The sequence below is a fragment of the Scardinius erythrophthalmus genome (assembly GCF_964197995.2).
Source record: "Scardinius erythrophthalmus genome assembly, chromosome: 10".
Classification (NCBI taxonomy): Eukaryota; Metazoa; Chordata; class Actinopteri; order Cypriniformes; family Leuciscidae; genus Scardinius; species Scardinius erythrophthalmus.
In genome coordinates this window covers 24,548,173-24,562,419 of record NC_138230.1, presented here as the reverse complement: position 1 = coordinate 24,562,419, position 14,247 = coordinate 24,548,173, and the positions used below count along the sequence as shown (strand labels likewise).

Genomic DNA, 14,247 nt, shown 5'->3' with positions numbered 1-14,247 from the left:
TCGCAAGATAAAGTCTAATAAAGCATTATGGGTAAATTTTCTCTTTCTTTCCGGTTAGTACGCCATCAAGTAAGCGAGACTTTCTCATTTTTCTGCACTCAGAATCCATCAAATATCTAAATGTATTTAATGACATCCAAATCACACAATTAATGTATTTAATGCGGAATATCTTAGCTGTGCTATGTAACCATTATTTTTCTCCCATAATGATGATGTACATAATTTTAACGCTATATTGTGAAGAGTAGGATAGCTAATGTCATGCCGGAGTTTGCACGTTTCTTTAATTTTCTGTCAGAACTGAATTAAACATATTATATTATGTCAAATGTAATTTTCTTGCATTGCATTTTAAAAGATTACTGAAATCATTGTGACTTGAAAGTTGAATTGTTTTCACATGACTAACGTTCCATGTATCAGTCGCCATGCCAAAGCTGTCCACAACAGACACTGCTAATGGGTATATTTTACAATAGGTTATTACATAATTCTCCCTTAAAGCAACTGCTTTAGATATTAAATATAAGATCATTTAAGTGTTACTCCTGATAGGTTTGGAGCATGTTTGCTCTAACGTGTGACCTGCTCAATAGATATCTGACCCGTCATATTTATGGTTGAAAATGCCAAACTATAGACACAACATTCAAGTTAAAGTGTGTCTGGCAGTATAAGGCTGCTTGTGATGTAGTATTAAAAATGTAAGTGCTCATGTAGTCTCAATGAGCTCATAAACAATGCACACATATGAGTAAAATGGTGTTTGTAAAAGTTTTAGGAGCATTGTCTGCTTATGAAAAAACAACATATCCAAGCTATCTGCATATGTAAATTGGTAGATATATTTTTCATTAATTAAGAGTTTTCTTGACATTAGTCTAATTTTTGGTGTCACAGGTGAGGCATCATGGGAGCGTACAAGTACATGCAGGAGCTATGGAGGAAGAAGCAGTCGGATGTGATGAGGTTTCTGCTCCGTGTGCGGTGCTGGCAGTACCGTCAGCTGTCCTCCCTTCACCGGGCTCCGAGACCCACCAGACCCGATAAAGCCCGCAGACTGGGATACAAGGCCAAACAGGGTGAGTGATGTGACCAGTCCGGTGTCTAAGGGTTTTCTGGTTGCGTATGGTTTTTCTGAGCTATATATCTCACAGCATTTTTCAGTCGGAGTGTAATGATTTTCAAACTGAACCGAAAAACCATGATACACAATCCCATTGTTGAGGTAAAGAGAGGTTGACCTCACTTAACCCCTTAACGCCTGAATTTATAAAGCTGTATATATAAAAAAAATTATGTGTTTTTGCCTTTAAGTAGATGGTAAATAATGTTGAGATTATCAATTTCACTTTTGCACAACAAATAAATAGAAATTTTGGTATGTTGCAAATTTGCGACAACGGGCATTTAGGGCTATTTTTTTACAAAATGGTAAAATTAATAATTTTACATTTTCCCATCTCAGGTATGTAGATTTTATTCATGGCACAAAGTTATTAGAACTTATAAACTTTAATTGACAAATTAATGAATCTTGACAACAGCAAGAAACAAAACACTCTCCTACTCCCTAACATTGACAGTTTTCATACATTCCATGTTACACTCTGTTTAACTCTTTCCTTGTTTCTCCAGTGCATACGTTATATATTCTTATAGTGTTATATCCTAACATGCTATTTTTTGTGAAAGAAAAAAAATACAAAAAATTTTTTGGCTGAAACCATCTAAATATAGCATTATTATAATATGTAGCCATTAGCCAAATCCAGCCGTTATGGACCAATGTCGCAAATTTGCTACAAACCAAAATCTACAAAGTACGCAAAAAATATTCGTCACATGAAGTCTATATGAATAACATAGCTATAGAAGCAATCAATAAGCTGGTACATATTTTTATCTTAGCACAACTTAATTCATTTTGGGCAATTTCTCCACATTTGCGCCCTTGATATGTGGATTTTGCAAACCAAAAATATTAGCTTCGGTGAACCGGATGTAGTTCCCACTCCGACCGCTCCTACGAGAAACCAGTGCGTGCAAAATGTTCCTAGGTATGTATCGAATGTGCACAAACAGGCATTGGGGGAAAACACACGCTATCTCGCCTGCAGTCTGAATGGAAGGGGTTTGTTGCAAATTCGCGACAGTGGGCGTTAAGGGGTTACGTACTTGACATTTGATTATATAGTAATTAGGAGTGTAATGGTACACGTATTCCTCCTGTGAATTTTGGGTCTTGTGTACAAGACTAATACAGTGTTGTAGCCTAATCACCATTAACCACCACCAATAATCACAATAAGCTCCGTGTTTTGTTACTTTTGATAAGTGTTATTTTTATGTCCATTTTATCACGAAATTCAAACAAATGCCATTTTAACGCTCTTTAATGTGGCCTGACAGATCACTTTATAGGCGCCTCAGTTTAAGCAGCAGAAGGTATGTTGAAAAAGTACAACTTAATGAAATGTATTATTTCATGTAATCTCTCAATCAGTGTTTCAACTTTTAAACAATAACCCATGTAGCATTACATTTACCTCAGGCAAGTTATTCAGTGTCCACAGCTGGTTAGTCAGCTAGAGAAATAACTATTTCACTAAATATATGCACTTTATTAGCCTATATGTTCATTATATTTCACTTGACCTGTTGGTGATGTCTTGATTATTTAATGTATGTTTAAACTCTGTCGTGAAAATGATTATTTCAACAACGAACTGGAGTAAAATTGCATTATGCAAAAACTGCCTTATGTGCAGCTATGTTTGCATGCAATTTGTTATTTGAGTGTTGATTATTATATAAAAAATATTAATAGCAACTATTAATAGTTTGTGCTCTGTTAACCTTTATTATTATAATAATGTGCAAGTAAGGGCTCCCTATATAGTCTACAGCATTAGCAGAGATAACTTTTTATCCTTAAACTTTTAACTAATAAATGATTTCATTTTTAGACACTCAATTAGTTTATTAAACCACTGTTAAATAGAAAAAAAAAGAGCAATTTTATGTTTAGTCCCCCCCACACGCTGTTTAGCATTACCTATATTGTTTTTTGGATTATTACTTTATATTTCCTGTTACTTCGTTTAAATATTTCTGGGAAATGTAGCCTGTGCCTATGAATTTGATTTTGTTATGATTCACAATCAAATGTTTAACCAATTAGATTCACTGCATAGTAAAAATGAAAAATTCTAGAATTGCAATATTGTTATAAGTTATAGTGAAATCTCAGATCATATATTTTTTTTTTTATCCACTGTACTCTTATCAGCAACTGTTGACTCTACGTGCTAGAGGTGTGTCAAACATGACTTAGTGATGTCTTATAATCATATTCATCTGATTTATCATTGATTTTTGTCGATCAGTTATTTAACTACTCAATTGAATGTCCTGTAACTGTAATTTCTGCCTCATGTTTTTTGTGTGTATCTGAACTCGTACTCTTGACCAAACAGGCTACGTCATCTACCGTATACGTGTGCGCCGTGGAGGTCGCAAGCGTCCCGTGCCTAAAGGTGCTACCTACGGCAAACCCGTGCACCATGGCGTCAACCAGATCAAGTTCGCACGCAGCCTGCAGTCAGTAGCTGAGGTATGTGAGCAGCATCTCAGCCTATGAGGTGATCCACAGTTGGACATAAAACATTGACACGTTTTGTTCAGACAGATTGTGTTTGTTAAAATCTACACGCCGTACACACTTCACAACTGTCTTAAAAGTGCTCATCTACACAATCAGGCACAAGTGTAGAATAATGGGTGTTAAAGGTTTAATGGTTAGATGCTATGAATTTTATGACCTGTAGTTCATGTCAATAATGCATGCTAGCTACTAACTGTCTAAGTAACCACACACTGTCTAACGCGCAGCAGTTTTCTGTGCACACGTGCTCTGTGAAGAACATCTTAAGAACATTTACAGTTCCAGTGGGCGGTCCCAGTGCGTATTACGAACTGATCTAAGTAACTTTTTTACCTTAAAGGGTTAGTTCACCCAAAAATGAAAATTCTGTCAGTAATTACTCACCCTCATGTTGTTCCAACCGCGTAAGACCTTTGTTCATCTTTGGAACACAAATTAAGATATTTTTCATTAAATCTGAGAGTTGTCTCACTCCTCCACAGGCTTTCAGAGGGACCGAAACTTGCTGGCCCAGAAAAGTTATTAAAGAGATCGTTAATATAGTCCAAGTGACTCCAGTGGCTTAATCCTAAGTTTATCAAGCGACGAGAATACTTTTTGTGCGCAAAAACAAACAAAAATAACGACTTTATTCCACTATTCATTTCCTTCTCTCTGGGCCTCTAGTTGGTTCACGTAGTGTTTTTGCGTAGCGCGTCTGTGTTACACGTCACCACGTAGGCTCACTATTGGTCGACGCCGGTCATGTGTGTGATGCGTGATAACGTGCAACACAGACGCGCAGCGCAAAAACACTACGAGGCCCAGAGAGAAGGAAATGAATAGTGGAATAAAGTCGTTATTTTTGTTTGTTTTTGCGCACAAAAAGTATTCTCGTCGCTTGATATACTTAGGATTAAGCCACTGTAGTCACTTGGACTATATTAACGATCTCTTAAATAACTTTTCTGGGCCAGCAAGTTTCGGTCCCTCTGAAAGCCTATGGAGGAGTGAGACAACTCTCAGATTTAATCAAAAATATCTTAATTTGTGTTCCAAAGATGAACGAAGGTCTTACGCGGTTGGAACAACATGAGGGTGAGTAATTACTGACAGAATTTTCATTTTTGGGTGAACTAACCCTTTAACTGAACAGCTTCGGAGTCATTGGAATGGTTATATTACTTATTTCGGGTGGAATGGTGGTCGTTTCGCACCCCCCTGGTGCCCGTGAGCGGAAAATCCGCACTTGCAACTTTGAGCCACCGCGTCAGGAAGTATCGCGTGATATCAGGTCTCGCGATGTAAACAATTGCTTTACGGCCAAAAGAAATCTGCTAAAATGCTGTCATTATTGCGCTCCCTCACGCTGTCTGAACCCGAATGAAGAAGACGTTTTAAAGAATGTCCCATCTGCTTTGATGTCGTTGATCTACTAGCCTCTGGTGTTTGAGAATCACCAACGAGTTTTTACAACAGTGTTGTCAAATAAAGGTGTAAGTGTAAGTCTTGAAAAGGTATTAAAATTAACTTCAAGATTCCTGCATATACCCTGATATAGCATTAACTATCTCACAAGTTATTTTGAAGCCCTTAATATAAAGCATGTCTCATATTTTAGACAAATTGGATTATGCACTTGCTGCAGCTCACTCTGTTTCCTCTGCGGTCTTCAATACACATCTGTTTTGATTTGAAATGTCAATGTCTTATGTTTTTATATATGCTTGTTTTTTTTGTTTGTTTTTTTATGGCTTTAATTTACACAAGTTGATGTCAGTTTCTCACCTGTGTCCTGGTGGTATTGTGCTGTTGTTCTAACCCCTGTTGGTTTTGTGTTTTCAGGAGCGCGCTGGTCGTCATTGCGGAGGTCTGCGGGTGCTGAACTCTTACTGGGTTGGTGAAGATTCCACATACAAGTTCTTTGAAGTGATCCTCATTGACACCTTCCACAAAGCCATCAGGCGCAACCCTGACACGCAATGGATCACCAAGGCTGTGCACAAGCACAGGGAAATGCGTGGGCTCACGTCGGCTGGCAAGAAGAGCCGTGGTCTGGGCAAGGGCCACAAGTTCCACCTCACCATCGGCGGCTCTCGTCGTGCAGCCTGGAAGAGACGCAACACCCTGCAGCTGCACCGTTACCGCTAAACCACGTGTGCTACAACTGTACATTTATCCAAATAAAGTACCTTTCTCTGGTCATGTGATGTGTCTTTATTTTGTGGTTTTAGACCAACAGAATCTGTAATATGCAACTTATCAAGAAGATGGAATGTGTTTTTGGTTATTTGCACTATTAGTTTGCATTGCAGGTCTTTCTAAAGACCTAGAGGCAAAGCTAGACAGACTTCTCAAATATTATAAACAGCAATTTAAACACACGCACTCTTTTTGCTACTGTAGAGAGACTGACAAACCCCCCAAGCCAGATTCCCAGTGAAATGCTCTCAGACAGCAAGTGCAGTGAGTTTGCTTCTTTCTTTTCTGAGAAAATCAATAATATCAGAAAGGTGATCAGCACATCCTTGAGTTGCTCTGGGGTCAGACAGATCAAACCACCTGAGAAAGTAGTTACTATGTTTGATTTCAAAGAAATTGATGGCAAAATTTTGGAAGAAACCGTACCGCATCTTAAAACATCAACCTGCGCTCTTGACACACTTCCCACATAGGCGAAAACAGTACGTGAAGGAAGCAGTACGTTCGAAACATCAGTATTCATAAAAGAGTAGGCGAGAAGTTCCCGGATGGCTTACTGCTTCCGCCCAGATTTTTGAGTGTTCAACGATGGATACTCTTCTATCCCAGGAGGCCACGCGAGAGCATACGTCATAAAAAAGAAGAAGGATAGGTCATACTCGAACGTGACGGAAAGGATGACGGACGAGACTCAAATGTGAGTATTACAAATCAAATGATCGCATGTGTTGAACTACTGTACAGTAAACTGTTGAATTGTTGAAGATGTAAAGACGCTATATGTTTGATTTTGCTGTAAATCACATTTTATTATGTATAGCTAACAGAGAAGCTCCAGTAAGGACACATACGTTTCCAAAGTGGATTTGCATACATTTTAAACCGTATACATCTTAAATACAATTACTAAATGTCTATTTAATATCTGGCAAGAAACTCTTCTATAAGAATTGCAGATTACTTTATGAAATAGACATCTGAGTGATGTGTGCTATTATGTAGAACAAATCTATAAAGTAATTAAACATAAGTTATCTATTTTATTTGTCCATGTTGATAAATTAAGGAACATTTATGTTGGATAAAAAGTTAAAACAACCTCAACATGTAAATGTAGTGTTGAGTTCATAAATCACAGAGGTAATGTGAATCTGGTCTGGATGTTACAGGGACAGATGAACAGAAGTGTGTTTATCCGGTGGAGAGTGGCTCATGAAGCTGAATGCTGCCATCAAAGGCTTTGTGACATTACAGAAATGAATAACAACAACTATTTAAATATTAAGTTGTAGTTTATTTTAATTATTGTAATTTCAAACAGAGCTATTACAGCACTTTTCTGATTCTTGATTTCTATGCATTTGCTGTAGATATTTTGTGGAGCAGGACCTGCAAGGAAAGATGATTGCAGCATTTGTGGAAAAAAAGCGTTTTTGTCTTCTAAATAATACTGAAATCAAATGACATTGTGCGGTTAAAATTACTGCTTTTGTGTTATGTTTGTGTATTTTGTAGGATCTGAAATGTCAGCAGGCTGGTGTGAGCACTGAGGATGAAGAGCACAGAGCTGAATCCTGGAGATGGTGCCATGGATGAGACCCTCCATCACTCCACCTGCCCTCATGAGACCCTCCATCACTCCACCTGCCCTCATGAGACCCTCCATCACTCCACTTGCCTCAGATTGTGAAGCACAACACATCACGCAACAGCCTCAGGCACGAAGGAACGGCTCACCTCTGGCGCTCAGCTGATTCATCAGAATAAAGCCGCAGAATGGGAACCGCTGTGTTGAGATGGCAGAAGGATGTGGTTCAGCGCCTGTAGTCTACATACATGATTGTAGTTTGAATAAAGCTTTGTTTCATGTGTTGACTTGTATATGCATTTGTTTATTGTGTGATGGTGACTTTCATTCATTCTTTTACTAATTTATTAATATTTCTCATTGTTGTGAGTAAATAAAATACAATTAATTAATGCTTTATTTATTGTTTGAATGAAAATGTAGATGTTCACTATATACACATCTAGAGTGTAGTCATGCATAGCTATTTCATATGACATACATGACATTTTGTTTGTTTTATTGAATTATATAATTTACAGTAAAAAGTAATATAATTAATTGATCAGCATTTATCGTTGTTATTGTATGTTTTGGGCTGGGATAGCAATGCAATTCATTCTGGGGTAATATTAATTTTTAATAATGATACTTAAATTTTTCGAGTATAAAATCAACAGTTTTCTCCAAAGGTGAATCTCCCTTTGTGCAGACATTACAAACGCTGAGGAAAACCGTTCTAGGTAGGGCTGTCGAGTAAATGTATGTATGTATATGTATGTATGTATTTATACATATATATATATATATATATATATATATATATATATATATATATATCATGGGTTTGCAAACATATGAGATTTTATACACAGGAAAAAAAACCTATAAGGTTGAATATCAATATATATTTTCTTAAATAATTAATTATATAATACATTTAAAAATTAATGCATTTTCTGTTATTTATAAGCTTGAGGGATGAAACGAGAGTTAAATTTAACAAGAAAAAGAGGAAAACAAAACAGAAAGCCACTTTTGCTTTTGGATGAAAATGTTTGGATATAAAATAAAGAAATTAACAACATATTCAAGAGATGACAATTTTAGGATTTCGTATTAAAAATAAATATCGTTAAGGATAAAACGGTGGGTCACATTAGTAGGGTTAAATATAAGAACTTAAATCAACCCTAAATGTACTCACAAAATAAATTGGCAGCAGTTTCTTCAAAAAGACCACAAAATGAGCAAGTTTAATCAATATCATGATATTTACAGACAGATGAATTAAACGTGTCGTTCAAATCTTTTAAGTTGTTGCGCTTGTGATAACGCGTCGTAGGTCACATGATAACGTCAACATGGCAGATGTCCGGTTCTCATTCATAGGCTACTCAACGAGATTTGGCTATAAAGTACCTACTCTTTTAGCGCTCGTTAAGTAAGTACTCATTGAAATTAAGTACCTACTCATTGAGTATGCGGTTTCGAACGCAGCCATACTTCTTGACAGGCTGGAAAACTGGGTGGGGCTTTCTGGGATAGTCCTAAAATGGTTCAGGTCATACTTAGATGGGAGAGGTTATTATGTGAGTATAGGAGACCATAAGTCTGAGTGGACATCCATGACATGCGGAGTCCCTCGAGGCTCAATTCTTGCACCACTCCTGTTCAACCTGTATATGCTCCCAATGAGCCAAATAATGAGAAAGAACCAAATCTTTTACCACAGCTCTGCAGACGACACACAGATCTACTTAGCCCTATCGCCTAACGATTACAGCCCCATTGACTCCCTGTGCCAATGCATTGACGAAGTCAACAGTTGGATGTGTCAAAACTTTCTTCAGTTAAACAAAGACAAAACTGAAGTTCTCAAAGTGAACGCATACCTTCACTCTAGGGGGTCAAAAAACTCAAAAAATCAAGTCAGGAATCATGGTGTGACACTAGAGTCAGACCTTAGTTTCAGTAGTCATGTCAAAGCAATAACTAAATCAGCATACTAACATCTGAAAAATATTGCAAGAATTAGATGCTTTGTTTCCAGACAAGACTTAGAGAAACTTGTGCATGCTTTCATCACCAGCAGGGTGGATTACTGTAATGGACTCCTCACTGGCCTTCCCAAAAAGACCATAAGACAGTTGCAGCTCATACAGAACGCTGCCGCCAGGATTCTGAGCAGAACCAGAAAATATGAACATATCACACCAGTCCTCAGGTCTTTACACTGGCTCCCAGTTAGATTTAGGATTGATTTTAAAGTATTATTACTGGTATATAAATCATTCAATGGCCTTGGACCTCAATACATTGCAGATATGCTCACTGAATATAAACCCAACAGAGCACTCAGATCACTAGGATCATATCAGCTAGAAATACCAAGGGTTCACTCAAAGCATGGTGAGTCCGCTTTTAGCTATTATGCCAGCCGCAGCTGGAACCAGCTTCCAGAGGAGATCAGATGTGCTCTTACTGTAGTCACATTCAAATCCAGACTCAAAACACTTCTGTTTAGCTGTGCATTTACTGAATGAGCACTGTGCCACTATTCGTCCGACTGTTTGTACTGTACTGTATTTTATTTTATTTGTCTAAACTATTTTAATTATTCTTATTTCTTTTTATTATTTTAATTTCTTCTTTGTAAAGCACTTTGAATTGCCATTGTGTATGAAATGTGCTATATAAATAAACTTGCCTTGCCTTGCCTAAAGAGGATTTTGCACGAGTGTAAATTCCAAAGATGAGTGTCGAACGTAATAGCCCTTTTGTTTGCATGTAATTTGCATTTGTAAATCCCCCATTTTTCTATCCAGGATCAGGTAATGCAGCTTTCTTTGTGCTTTGTGCACCCTTATGGAGGCAATAAAGGGACATGGGCCCAGCTGTTCAAAAGTATTCTGACAGATTTTGGCTATCGGATTGGATCAAATCTTGAAAATGGGTTGTTCAAATAAAAAAAAGGGATCCTGAAATCAGATTAGATCACAAAGTCCAATCTTGGTTTGGATGTGGATCAAATCATTAGGTGGTGTTCAAAACTTTTTATTAAGATTTGGATATTTGATCCAAAAAATATATATATATATTTGGATTATACTGATCCCAGCAAAAGGGTGGATTTCGGGGAGAAAAAAAAATGTAATAAAACTTTAGAACTGGTCATGTAATGATACATGTAGGCTATATTTTTTATATATATTTTGCTCTTGATTAGTTTAACTGTTGTAGTAATAAATTAGGAGACATTAGGCTACCTATTAAGCCTTTCAGCAGCCTACAATAAAGTAAAAAAGATTTTGGCACCATAAAATAATCCCCAAACAGCTGTAAATATCCAACAAAAATATATTTAATTTACATATATATTTATATATATATAATCACTGTAAACTACATTGGCACAATCATAAGAGAAGAACAAAGTCAAAAGTTCTTTGCGAGTGAACACAAAGTTTCTATTTCAAATAAATGCTGTTCTTTTGAACTTTCTATTCATCAAAGAATCCTGAAATTTTTTTTTACACAAGCTAGCCTACATTGGAGATATGTGGTCCCATTTAGAGCTCTAGTAATCTGGATTTGGAAATCTAAAAAAAGTGTACATGTATATTTGGATCAGGGTATATATCCAGGGCCCAGTTTTTCAAAAGTAATCCAGTGGGATTTCGGATCACGGATTGGATCAAATCTCAGGGATTCTGAACTAAGATCAGATCATGTAATCCGATCTTAAATTTGATCTGGATCAAACCTGCCCTTTGGGTTTTTCAGAACTTTGAACTCCGTTTGGGATCTATTTGATCCAAAAAAACAGGATTATCCTGATCCCATCAGAAGGGTGGATTCAGTTGTGATTTTTCGAACCAAATAAAATCAGAGAGTTTTTTTTAAGTGAATGATCACGAAATCAATGTTTACTGATGATACATTTCTTCATATTTGAAGCATATGTGAAGCATGTCACATCTGAGATATGGTAAAAAAAAAAAAGTAAAAAAAAAATCTCAAAGCTATCAGCTGTCAAATAAATGTCACTGTTGCTCACAGCTCTATAATTCCACAGTATTTTAATGGCAATGACAACAACAAATATACTCGAGTCATTCAGTAGCCTAGTTACAGTAAAAGTAATTTCTCACAATTGCATCTCTAATAGCATGTCCAGTGTGTCCTTCATTTGGTAAGAACATTGGCGGCTGTTCTGGTTCTACATCAGGCTCAGGTCCATCAAAATTGTCATCAAGAGGGACATGACGCCTGGTGGCGATGTTATGCAAAACAATACAGGTAAGGATTATGTTGCATGCCACCTTGGGTTGTACTCGCAAGTAGTTAAGACACACAAACCGTTTCTTCAGGACTTTATTTAAGCGTTCAATGGCACATCTTGTTTTGCAATGTGAAGAGTTGAAACGTGCCTGCTCTGGTGTGTTTGCAACTGGAAAAGGTGTCATTAGCCATGGTATGAGTGGATACGTGCTGTCTCCCTATACTATGCCATTTGGTCGGTGGGATTGAAGCTCTCTGTATAGTGCACTCTCTCTTAGAATACGTGCATCATGAACATACCCTGGCCATTTCACAACACAGTTGGTTATTATGAGGTTGGCGTTGCCCACAAGTTGGATGTTGATGTTGATGCTGTGCCTCCCCTTTCGATTGACATACTCCCAGTCCCTTTCACAAGGTGCTTGGATATCTACATGAGGACAATCAATAGCACCAATAGTGCTAGGCATGTTCCCAATTTGAAAAAACTTGTGCTCAGTCTGAGCTGTCTGGTCATCCTTGGGAAAGGAAACAAATTGATTGATCAGACTGCCCAGTGCTACTGACATAGCCTTCACCGCATTACGGTTGCTTTTCTCACTCCCATATTGTCACCAATTACTTGGTAGAAAGTCCCACATGCGTAAAAGCGCAGAGCGATTAAGCACTGTTCCTCCACAGATAAAGCATGACTTCTTTTTGGTTTGGTGTTGGAGTGTTGGCCTATAAAGATCTGCAATGTACTTTCCCAAAGCGAAAACCTGCATACAGTTCTTCTGATGTGTATTGCTCGAGTGGTTTGGCACGCTCATCATGCACCCTTTGACGGTACCTTCTCCTACGGTAACGATGAACAATACCTGCCATGTGGATGCTTCTGTAGGCTAAGAGAAATGGGTGCAAAGACATGATGTGTTTGAATGGTGTCACCCATTAACCAGCAATTGATGTAAGCCTAATTGAGCAATTGAACCGTGGATTCAAAAGCTCCTAATTTCACTGTGGCAGAAACCTGTGCACTGCTGGAGGGTGTTCGGGCCAATTTTGCCTCGATAGTAGGAGGTTTCAGCTCTGCAAAGGGTGGAGAAGTGACCAAAAAAGGAAAACACAACATTTGGGAGAACATAACCAATGTCAGTGCCATGGGGTCTGGCCAAAAGAAGACCAAAAACAAGTTATGTTGCGATGGATGAACCTTAGGGCCAAGGCAATGAAAGACCTTACGGAAGCCAAGAACCCCCTAACAGGTAACAAGCCATATAAGAGGGGTGATTTCACTGATATGGTCCTTGATATCATTGGAGGAGAAAAATCAGAGGCTATGCATGGCATTGAAGGCATAGAAGCAGATGGAGAGGCCACAATTACAGAGACTAGGACTTCAGAAGAATGCAAGCAAAATTCTCCTGCAGAGGAAATGTTTGTCCTGGACTTGACTACAGTTATAGAGGAGGAAGATAGATCTCCAGTGGATGTAATGAAGACAGTCCAAGACATTCCTACAAGAAAACGCAAATGTTCCTCAGCTACGAACCAGGATGGTGACAGCTATAAGTTGCTTCTGAAACAGGAAACCAAAAGAGCAGAAGTAGGAGAGCGCAGGGCACAACGTAACGCGGGGTTAGTTGTAACACACTTGTTTTAAATACTTCCACACATGCTAGCATGACGAAACTTGGTGTATTTACTAGTTGCCATGTCAACACTATATAGAGAAAGAATTGCGCCAAAATTCTTTTTTTTTTTTTTTGGAAGATATCCATAGTCATTTATTAAACCATAGCAAAAGTAAATTTCTTACTTAAGATAATTTTTCATCTCTATTTTTTGTGTTTATTTAAAATTAGACAAATCTGATATTATTTTAATCTCCAATATGTTATTTAACAGTTGAGGTAGTTCTTTAATGCTTCGCTAACTAGCAGAAGACACTTAAAATCCCAGTTGTGCAGGCGGAGCATGTTATTGTCACACTGCGTTACAATGTGCCCCTATTAGAAATATGCTATTATATTCTATACTTTTATTAATTCTACTGAGAAAACATGAGAAAAAGGTGAATAAAGACTGAGAGTCAATGTTCAGAAATTACTAATTATTTATTTGTTTTGAACTATGTTGTATAGCTGTGTTTTCCTGTGTTCGTAGTCAAAACTCAAAAATGAGTTTATATTTAATTATTAAAAAATGCCATTATTTTATATGAAAAAGTTAATAATTGTATTTTATTTAGAAAATATTTTAGTTTGTCTTGTATATTTTTTTTATTAGATCAGATAACATTTTAAGCTGTCATATGGTCATGTTACAATGTGCCCCACACATGTTACAATGTACCCCACCTATGGGGCATGTTGTCACATTTCACTTCCATTCTTTCGGGGTATATCAAGAAAAAAGTATATACTGTATTAATAAAACAAAACCACATAATTGTACTAGATATGTGGGAAATGGGAAAAAATAAATACTCTGAACCATAAGTATAGATTTACACAAACTGAGAAAGTTAAAAACCGTTACTTTGTGCCCCACTCTCCCCTAC

At 37.3% G+C, this 14,247-nt stretch overlaps 1 protein-coding gene and 1 pseudogene across 2 annotated transcripts; one reads left to right on the top strand and one right to left on the bottom strand.

The window, feature by feature from the left end:
• Positions 1-5: 5 nt before the first annotated feature.
• Positions 6-5,854, top strand: rpl15 (ribosomal protein L15). The gene is made up of 4 exons (XM_081375857.1): positions 6-69; positions 904-1,085; positions 3,483-3,619; positions 5,495-5,854. The coding sequence occupies exons 2-4, from the start codon at positions 914-916 to the stop codon at positions 5,798-5,800; spliced, it is 615 nt and encodes a 204-aa protein (XP_081231983.1). The 5' UTR covers positions 6-69; positions 904-913; the 3' UTR covers positions 5,801-5,854.
• Positions 5,855-11,545: 5,691 nt separating this feature from the next.
• LOC308697356 (putative nuclease HARBI1) lies at positions 11,546-12,569 on the bottom strand (annotated as a pseudogene). The gene has a single exon. The product of its transcript is annotated as a putative nuclease HARBI1 (transcript).
• Between the last annotated feature and the right edge of the window lie 1,678 nt (positions 12,570-14,247).

Coding starts and splice junctions, on each gene's coding strand:
- rpl15 (XM_081375857.1), top strand. CDS start 914: ATGGGAGCGTACAAGTACATGCAGGAGCTATGGAGGAAGAAGCAGTCG. Junction 1,086..3,482: donor GGGATACAAGGCCAAACAGG/GTGAGTGATGTG, acceptor TTGACCAAACAG/GCTACGTCATCTACCGTATA. Junction 3,620..5,494: donor GCCTGCAGTCAGTAGCTGAG/GTATGTGAGCAG, acceptor TTGTGTTTTCAG/GAGCGCGCTGGTCGTCATTG.